Source organism: Notothenia coriiceps, unplaced genomic scaffold, assembly GCF_000735185.1.
Source record: "Notothenia coriiceps isolate Sejong01 unplaced genomic scaffold, NC01 NC01_scaffold00010171, whole genome shotgun sequence".
Lineage (NCBI taxonomy): Eukaryota > Metazoa > Chordata > Actinopteri > Perciformes > Nototheniidae > Notothenia > Notothenia coriiceps.
Window position 1 is genome coordinate 1 of NW_011342872.1, and position 10,192 is coordinate 10,192.

The 10,192-nt window shown below is 39.7% G+C and overlaps 2 protein-coding genes across 2 annotated transcripts; one reads left to right on the forward strand and one right to left on the reverse strand.

Moving 5' to 3' along the window:
- Positions 1 to 1,004: 1,004 nt before the first annotated feature.
- On the reverse strand, positions 1,005 to 6,497 carry LOC104945914 (next to BRCA1 gene 1 protein-like; the record flags this gene model as incomplete). Its single annotated transcript, XM_010771644.1, has 11 exons — positions 6,281 to 6,497; positions 5,867 to 5,929; positions 4,997 to 5,015; positions 4,700 to 4,722; positions 4,045 to 4,227; positions 3,447 to 3,524; positions 3,128 to 3,342; positions 2,767 to 2,886; positions 2,199 to 2,498; positions 1,695 to 1,854; positions 1,005 to 1,349 (listed from the first exon to the last, which is right to left on the reverse strand). Coding segments are annotated over exons 1-11 (1,608 nt in total), but the record flags the coding sequence as incomplete, so codon positions are not given.
- Positions 6,498 to 6,574: 77 nt separating this feature from the next.
- On the forward strand, positions 6,575 to 9,304 carry psme3 (proteasome activator subunit 3). The gene is made up of 8 exons (XM_010771643.1): positions 6,575 to 6,721; positions 7,353 to 7,385; positions 7,477 to 7,539; positions 7,967 to 8,071; positions 8,171 to 8,219; positions 8,333 to 8,451; positions 8,900 to 9,036; positions 9,202 to 9,304. The coding sequence occupies exons 1-8, from the start codon at positions 6,680 to 6,682 to the stop codon at positions 9,275 to 9,277; spliced, it is 624 nt and encodes a 207-aa protein (XP_010769945.1). The 5' UTR covers positions 6,575 to 6,679; the 3' UTR covers positions 9,278 to 9,304.
- Positions 9,305 to 10,192: the final 888 nt, after the last annotated feature.

A 10,192-nucleotide genomic window follows, 5' to 3' on the forward strand; every position in this document is an offset into this window, starting at 1 on the left:
GCATGTTTGAACGTATTTGCAGCAGTAAATGTGGCTGTTTGGCCACTGACGTTGCCATAACAACACCTGAATTTAAATGTGCAACCTCTTTTTGTGACAGATTTTTGCAAGAAATTATAATTCTTCTGAATGATATTCCTATTGACAGCTAGTTTCTATGTGAACATTATGAGATGGACAGCCAGAGAGAATAAATGAAAAACAGTTATGAAATACTATATGACAAAACAAGAATACAGTTTAAGTGATTTGTAAAATATCCATACAGAAAAATCTGTTTACAGTTCTGTTTCATATGGGTGTTGAGAGATGTATCCATAGATCTCTTAATTTTGCTCTCAAAGTGCACCAGATTGATGCTTTTAACTTATATTATATATATATATATTTATTTAAATCTTCCCGGGGAGCATGCCCCCGGACCCCCCTAGAGGAGGTGAGGACCCCCCTAGAGTATGTTAGGTCCACGGTGTTTACATGCTTATTTATACAATATGTGTGCTTATGCTAACATCATAAGACAAAAGTTGGTTCCGTGTTGTGTGTAGTGAGAACGCGCTAGAGTGAGGGGGGCCCCCAAGCCAAAGCTCGCTTAGTGCCCCCAAAAGTCTAGGGCCGGCCCTGGTCTTAAGATACGCTTTCATTTTGAAATTCCTTTGGCTGTCACCATTTCCGTCCAAGTGTATATATTTTACACAGGACCAACCCATAAGATTGTGAAATAAAATGTCAGCTCCCTTTTTTTTTTTATAAACAAATAAAAAATGATTATGTCAAATGTGAGTAAGATATCATCTCAAATCGAGCCCCTAAATCGGAAATTGTGGCAGAATTTGTGATTCAAGCAAAGGATGGTATTGTTGTCCAAAGAATACAAAAACATATTGTTGGTGTTAAAAATGTGATAACACCCCTCAATATACCTTATCATTGTATCTGTCAAATAAGTCCAGCCGAAGTAAAACATCGATATACTCAAGTAAACTACCAAAAAAAATTGGTACAGCACTAGTTACAGATAATGGCAAATCTAGCCGTGCATGCCAACAGTTAACGTTCTCTCTGCAGTTGTACATTGTGTCATTGGTTATCAGACTTGCCAGTGGTTTGCTCTGATGCCCGGGTGCGTTCCGGCCGTCACCGAGGTCGACCACGATGCTGCACCAGACCCGGGGTCCAAACTGGCAGCCGCAGTGCGCCAGCCGCCAGTGGGAGGTGTACGTCCCCTCCATCACGGGGGCCACAAAGGCCACACTGACCACTCCCACTTGTCCAGGCAGCAGCAAGGGGACCGGCACCTCCTTCCTCTCCTCTGACGCCAGGCCGAGGTTTCCCCACATGAACACTAGCTGGGTGCACGTACACACATACACAAAACACAAAATAGGAATACACATGCGAAAAAGGCACAAGGACAACAGCATGCAGCCAAAGTCACTCAGCAGAAAAATAATAAACTCAAGTGAGGGACACCCACACACACACTCTCAAACAATGACGAAGACTTAAAAACTTAAATAACAAAACTGAATTAACTGAATTCAAACAAAATTGAGGTCTCAGACGGAAAGGGCATTAGTAGGATTAGGCTTGGAAATACATTTTAGCTGGTGTTAGTGGATAAGAAGCTGAGTAGGGACTCAAAGTGGGAGTGAAGCAGAGGGGCCTGTCCTCTCGGCGGGGTGGAGCAGTACCTTAGTCTCTGAGGTCCAGCTGATAGTCCCCGAGTTCCTCATCTTCCAGTATTTGATGAACTTGGTAGCAGGCTCCAGACGGGTGCCGTCCGGCAGATTTTCATCCAGAAACAAGGCAGCCATAGTAGGAACCAAGGACGTGTTCGAGACCCCGGGACCCCTAGTTTCAAGTGTACAGAGCATTGTTGAAAATAGCCCTGGTTTCTTATAATACCCATCTGTTTTGTTCTCTATGAATCAAAAAGCAGGACCCCCAGATTTTTTTTGCAGCTCAAAAGCAATTTTTCTTAGAAAATCTATGAAGCAGCAGCAGCAGCAGTTTCACATTGAGGTAGTTCCAACATTTTCCACCACCCCAGAGCAGCCAGCGACACACTCATACAGACTAGATTACAAAGATGGCATATTTTGATTTCTTTTCTTGGAAAAAAAGGACTTTTATTGCATCCATGCTGGGTTTGAGGTACCCAGCACTGGCGGACGCCCTTCCCACATGGCGCTTACTCTGGACTGGAGGTCTGGGGATCAGGGGCCGGGGCAGGGACGGGACCTTGGGCTGGGGCTGGACCTGAGGCAGTTTCTGTGGCAGCAGGGGGGGACAGGGCTGGGACCTGCGTGGACGTGGAGGCCATGTTTGTCAGGTTGGCTCTGCCTGAGGTAGAGGGCCCACTCCACTGCAGCCCCCTCTTCTCCAGTCTCAGTTTCTTCTTGATTTCCTTCACTTCAGCTCTGAGCTGCCTCCTTTCAGCTTTGAGGCGCTGTCGCTCGGCCTTGCGCACAGTCATGTCTCCTCGCCTTGGGAACCTGGTTTGAAATGTCATCAGGAACACCTATTTGTTGACTATCAAAAGTTTATTTTCCAAGAACAAAACACATACACACTTATTATTCATTATTTACGGTAATCTAGCTGCTAAAACATGTTTGCAGTCTTGCTCTGCGACTATTTCATATATGTTTTCCTCCAATAATGCAGAAGAAGTGATAGCAAAAAGGGCTAGCACTGTTGCAAGTAAGAATGTCTTATAGTTTCAAGAAGTGGGAAGATTGATCCTCGGTCTTGGGCGTTTACCTCAACTCTCCCGACATGCCATGCTCAGGGATGGAGAGAGGTGTCTTGGTTCTCACGAGGTTGTGGCTGGGGTCATGGCTGTGTCTGCACATCTCACACAGGATGCAGGACGGGCAAACACTGGCAGGACACAAGCCAAGAAAAAGCAATTATATGGATACTCATAAAGATGTATCAGAGCACGGAATGCAGGAACAAGTTTGACGTAAACAAAGTGCAAACTTCGAAAAAGGCCCAAAGGTCTAAAGGACCACTAAACATTGTGTATGACAATATCTGTGACATGTTAAGATCATCTCTGTTGACTCATCAGGTGAAACATCACTTAGCTCCTTCTCATTGTATTATCATGTGTTCCTACCTGCACTTGTAGGCCCCTTCAGAGGTGAGTTTGTTGCAGCTGCTGCAGTTGGGGGTGTAGCCCAGGGACCCACTTGAGGTGGAGGGGCCCGGCCCTGGCCCTAAAGGACCGCCACTGGCTTCAAGGGGCCCATCCGGTGATTTGTGGGTACAACACTGGCCAGAAAAGTCATTGCACATCCTTTCCACCACCTCTTTCACCACCTCATCTTTAAACTATGGAACAAGAAGGGGGGGAAAAAGAGTTTGATTTATATTATTAAAAGCTGGAGAGACAACAATATTAAGTTGAAGTTGATTTGTTTTAATTGAAATCTTACCTTCTCCATGTACGATCTAAACCACATGGGAGGTGGTTCATCTTCTGGCTTGTTCCCCTTGTTGTCCTTTACTGTGACCTGTAACAGAATGAATCAGACTTACATCAAGGAGGTGTGAAGTTCATTTTCTAGCATATTTGAGTTGAGCTTGACTTTCATTATTAGACACAAACTGACCACACAATTCCCTGTAATATGTCCATCATTGCCAGATAAATACATAGGCAATGAAAGACTGTTATCCGTCCTTAACATTAATTGGGCTTTGCTGAATTGCATGGTCCCAACCGGATTCGAACCCAGGTCTTTCGCATGGGGACCAATCAAACAGAATACAAATAAATAAAAGGTTGTTTATATCAAATTGGAATCTAAAGTTTATGGCTGAAGCTTAAACATATAATGTACAGCCCTATAAAAGCTATTTAAATAATAATACTACAAGAGATGAAACACAGCGGGTGCTTAAGATGTGTTTCTAGACTGTTACTGTGCCTAACAATGCCAAAAAGACGCTGTAAACACTGCAGGTGTGAGAGCATGTAATGAGTAGAAAGAGGAAGGTGATGGGAGGAGGAGAATCTGTTTGTTTCCTTACAGCTTCTCGCTCCGGGGTGACCTGTGTGCCTTTATCCACCGTTTTGACCCTTGATGGATACGGAGGAGCAGGCCGGAGGTCTCCTTTCAGCTCCTTCACCTCCGTCTTCAGCGGGCCTCCACAGGCCTGACCCTTCATCTTGTACACGTTCATGTGCAACTGGTTCCCCTGCTTCTCTGCACTCTGTGTGGAAAACAAGAATGAAACACATACCACAGGAGACACAGAAGTATGAACATTTGATACATTGAATAAAAACAATAAGCTAATATCTTGACTATGCCAAAAATAAACTTATAAGGATAAAATATAAAAACACAGTGTAGTTGTAGTTGGCACAATTCCCCTTTAAATATCTATTTAAACAACTATTGGAATGCTGCTAGACTGGTTTATGTCTTAAGGCAGGTTAAACAATACATGTGATGTGTCACCTCATATTTTGTCACATGCCTGGAGAGTAACAGTCACGCAATGCAATATTTTTTTATTTTCATTCACGCAATAATGTTTGACTGAATTCTACTTCCACTACAATCGTCACTTGATTCCCATATCCTGCATGATCTCTTCAATGTTCTAATGACTTGTGAAATGTGCCTTTAAATCTCATCTTGTCTTTAATATGCGACAGAAATAAAGCAATGCCCTGTACCTTGATGGCTTCTTCATATTCATCTGAAATAAAAACACAACAACAGAACATTGATAAGTAACAATTAGTTGCACACACATATTCATGTAAAGTACACATATTTCCACTTTTTATATGAATTATTTATAATTATTTGTATATTGTTGGTAAGTATTGTGTATTTTCTGTTGTCGTCTTCGTTATTCCGCAGTAAGAATTGTAACTTTAAAAAAAGATCATATCAGGTATCATTGTTGCTCATATTCTACTTCAAATACATTATGAAATGAAAAGATAGGCAAACAAACGTTTTCTTACCTTGACTGTTTATACAAATCTGAAAGAAAAGAGTGAATGAGTTAGGAATATGTCAATGGATTACGCCTAAAGATCATGCAGGTCAAACATTATGATCATTTTATCCTAAGTCTAAAAACCAGTGCTGGAAGAAGAATAGAAATACTGTTTTACAGGTGAAATTCATGCATTCAAAATGTTACATAGCATAAATATTATCAGCAAAATGTAAAGTAAGAGGACTTACTGTATAAGAAATGGATGTATATCACGATAGAGAAAGGCCCAATTCAGAATAATAAATTGTATAAATGATTGTCAGTGACACATTAGTGTCCACATCTCTTCAGTGTTGTGGCTGGTTAATGTGGGGCCAGTTGTCATAACTCTATATATTGAGTAGCCAAATATATAAATCAGTTATTAGTTGGTTTTATGTTTCGTATTAATAATCTAAATCTGGAAAGTATTTGTATAAAAGTGGTTCAAAATGTAAACAATGAAGTAGAAGTACCCAAAAAGTGTACTCCTTTACATTACTTGAGTACATGTATTAAGTTGCAGTTCACTACTGCTCCCTTACTTAGCTAATAACAATCTTACTTCAGTTTGAACTAAAGTATTCTTATGTTTGTTAACAAACTACACGGTTTATTTATATGTTGTCCTATTAATCAGAATCTAAGTAACTCAACCTTTTAAATAAATGAAGTGAAGTAGAAATGACTATATTGCCTTCCCAAATGTAGACATACAATAACATACATGTACATAACCAAGTATGGTGCACTTACTTATAGTAGGCTACTTAAGTACATTTACCAAGTAACATTCCTTCAGTGGTAAACACAACAAAACGGACACATACAGTATTTGTATACACTCCCTTACCTCTTCATTATCCTCATCAAAGTATTTGATTTGAAAGTGGTTGATCCCAAAAGACGCTTTGATCTGAAATGTATACATTTAAATAATTGATTATCAAACCCCGAGGTAAAATATATTTTTTAAATCAGATTTGTGTTCCTCACAAGTGTAAGGAAAACATCAATAATGGCAAGCCGAGAAATACCTTTACAGTACAGCTAGTTACTGTAATTGTCCTGTAAAACGCATAATATCAATCCTAACCCTCATATTCAGGGTAAGCATTAAACAATAACCACGTATGAACATTTTGTCGCAACAGTATTGCCTGTCCTTCAGGTGGTCTATTGTTTACGTGTCTAGGCCATGTCTGGGCCTGCTCTTCACCAAACTGCGCCAGCGTTTAGCCAGCACGCTCAGCTAGCAGCAGCTTACCCAGGCTTCAACGGACTCCCACTCCAGTTTGTCCAAATCCTGAGCCAGAAATCTCTTCACGTTCCCACGGAAATTTACTTTAATCGTAACAGGCAGCCCCATGTCAGCCGTTTATGAGCATATAGTGGCTATCATTTGCGGTGACACCGGCCTATTTGATCCCTGTTGCCCTCGACTGTCTTTTCTTGTTTACATCGTCAGCTGCGTCGAGAAAAATACGGTGACGTTTTCGCGCAGGCGCAGTCCAAACATCGAGTCCCTTTCTCCTGTCGCGTGTCAACAACGTCATCTTTGAGCTCACAAAGTGTGGCTGACAGGTAAAATAAGCCACACACACGTTTCAAAGGCCAATTTAATGCTATTGGAACACTCTTTTCTTTACCTTTTTGATCACATAAGATGTCTTCGCTCCTCAAGGTGGACAAGGAAATTAAAACCAAGGTAAGGTTTGTGTTTCTGGAAAGCCCAGTTGAAGTTATACGACGTGTTGTTGCTATTGCCTGCTAGCATGTTAGCCACGTTTTGTAGCATGATATGGGAACTCAAGCTAACAGCAGCTAGCTATCTAAAAGCGGCTAACCGGCTTGTTGCTCGCCTGTTGGAATGCACCTGTCAAACCTCCTAACAGGTGTTGATACACAAAGACAATACGCTTCTTGTGTGGAAGTTAACGTTGCAGCACTGTTTGTGAAGAGGACATGCATTATATAGGCCTGAGCTAACAAGTTAGCCACTTAAACAAGCTGCCGTTCTCATACCTGCGTTATGTTAACAAGGGATATAGCTTTAAATTGTAATAGTCTACTGGCACACTTGCTACACCTAGACTGTGTATGGTCATAAGTAAAAAAACAGTGAATTTATTGATCATCCCAAACCTTACTTACCTACAAGTATTCATCAACAACATTAACTAAATGTATCGTATTCTTTGTGCAGTAAAATGTTCTAATCATTTTAACTTTAAATTATATTTTTGCTAATATTACTAATGCATTGATGTGTATGTTGCGTTTACCTGCTGTTGAAGTTTAAGGTTATGTACATTTGTGGACCCTTGTGTTTTTTGCAGGTCGATGCTTTCAGGGAACGTATTACTTCAGAAGTAAGTAGTGTCACATGAAAAAACACAGCAAACATACTGCTATCAAAACTATTCTGGTTTACAAGTATCTAAAATATTGCATTTCTTTTAGGCAGAAGATCTAGTTGCATGCTTTTTCCCGAAGAAGTTGCTGGAACTCGATCACTTCTTAAAGGTCAGTTATACTGTATGTCCATTCAGCTGAACACACATTGATGAGCCTTAGATCTGTGCACATCTTGGTTAGAAGTGGGAGATTTGGGGTTTTTCATTTACAAGGAATTTGCCTTTGTGTGTAACAATAAACAACATACATGGCAAAAAGGGTTTTTGACTAATCAAGTAAGTAACATCAAGGTGTTTCATTAATCTCATCCAAAATGTATACAAAATCCATGAAGCAGATTTGTCATTACAAACTTGGAAAAAGACACTCATACAAAAGGTCAAAACTGAAAAAAATTGTTTGTCAAAATGATTTTTCAGGCAATACATTTTTTATAGTTCTACAGTATATATCTTTATATCACCAAACCCTTGATCTTGCCAAGAGACCGATAATTAGTTATAAAATAACAGCTAGTAAAATTGTTGATTTTCAGGATCCAATCATAAACATCGCTGATCTGAAGGAGATACACTCAGAAATAAACCTGACTGTGCCAGACCCCATTCTGCTCTCAAACCTCCAGGACGGATTAGAAGCGGTGAGTCTCCATTTTAGAGAATAATTCAATCCTCAATAACTAATGTGTGCAGGGCAGAGGGGAGTGTGTAGCCTGATCCTGTTTCTATCTTTTTCTCAGCAAAATGCCAAAAAGAAAAAGCTTGAGGATGGAGGTGGGGAGGACAAGGGTGAGTACAAGACTATTAACTAGGTCAAATAGATTTAAAGGGAAATAATTCTACTTTTCTGAATTGCAACGTTAATATTCCCCCCTCCTTTCTCTCTTCCCTGTGTAACGCAGTGACTGGCACCAAGGTCTTTGTCATGCCTGGTGGGATGATGAAGAGCAACGGAACCCTTGTGGATCTCATTGAAAAAGTCAAACCAGAGATCAGGACACTCATAGAGAAATGTAACACAGTAAGTAATGTCTCTTATATCCTGTCCCAGGGTCGTACTCCTGCGTCAGCAGCTGAATGTTAAAATACCAACAGTAAACCTACATGAGTTGATACAACTAGACATTTGTAAAACAAGTCTAAGACTAATATAAGGTTATTGATGAATATGGTGTGAAAACTATTCTGAGTTGCCAGGCTTGTCTTAATTCAAAACATACACTTACACTTGCTAAAGAGACTTCTAAAAGGGCAAGCTATGTGTCTAACTGGTTGAACATCTTTTCTAGCCTAAACGTATTCACATTCAACCTGTTAATGTAGAAAGTTATTGTTAGTATTTAGTGGCCCCCGTTTCCAGACAGTTACTGCAACTGTTGTAGACATGACCAATCTACGTCTATACTTCACGGTGAGCCTTCCAGATGTTGCATCTTTTTGTTCTTATCATTTTTTTTGTTCTTCTGTAGGTCAAAATGTGGGTTCAGCTGCTAATCCCCAGGATAGAAGACGGCAACAACTTTGGAGTGTCAATCCAGGAGGAGACGGTAGCTGAACTCAGAACAGTTGAAGGGGAGGCAGCATCTTACCTTGACCAGATATCAAGGTCTTTCAAATTCCTAACCATATTGTTTTACAAAAAGCTGGTTAATGTCAAATGACTTAGATGCTACAGTTTATTTTCCTGTGTTTGATTGTTAACTTGTCCTTTATAATTTACAAAATTCTTTCTGGGATTTTTAGCAATGTTAACTGTCTTCTTTACTTCTAGATACTACATCACAAGGGCAAAGCTCGTTTCTAAAATAGCAAAATATCCACATGTGGTAAGTAAATATTTTTGTTAGGACTTTTTGTCTATGAAAAAGGGTTGATTTTGGTAGAGTTTCAACATTTTTAAACTGCATTTTACTTTAGTGTTGGTTCTCGACACCTTGGCATGCTGATAACGTCACGATAAGTGTTTTAATGAATCTTTTGTGCATGTGAATGCGGTTTTATTACAGGGCGAGAGTGGCTGTCCCTCCCACAAACAATGAAAACTTCTATAGAGAGAATGTAAATACATTCAATGGCTCTCACTGGCAAATTGTATAAATACATTTCAAAAATGGGTTTGTTACCCTGAACATAAAATATAAAGTGGTAAAGAAAACAGAAGTTGTCTGGCCCTTGTGAGATTGTGTCTAACTTAAGGCGAGACACGGCAGGCAAAAACATCGTTTTTCAAGCACTGGTCAATTTTGAGATTTTGTGCTATTTTGATTCTATAACATGTTTTCTTTCAGGCTTTTGGAAGGAAAACGTACAAAATACACATTTAAGTGTTTATTTGACTATAGTTTGTCTATTTGCGTCAGTAGATTTCTCCTAAATTCACCAAAAGTTAGCTTTCTAACGTAACATACAGGACTGTCTCAGAAAATTAGAATATTGTGATAAAGTTCTTTATTTTCTGTAATGCAATTTAAAAAAACAAAAATGTCATACATTCTGGATTCATTACAAATCAACTGAAATATTGCAAGCCTTTTATTATTTTAATATTGCTGATTATGGCATACAGCTTAAGAAAACTCAAATATCCTATCTCTAAATATTAGAATATCATGAAAAAGTATACTAGTAGGGTGTTCAACGAATCACTTGAATCGTCTAATTAACTCGAAACACCTGCAAGGGTTTCCTGAGCCTTGAAAAACACTCAGCTTGGTTCAGTAAACTAAATCACAAGTATGGGGAAGACTGCTGATCTGACTGCT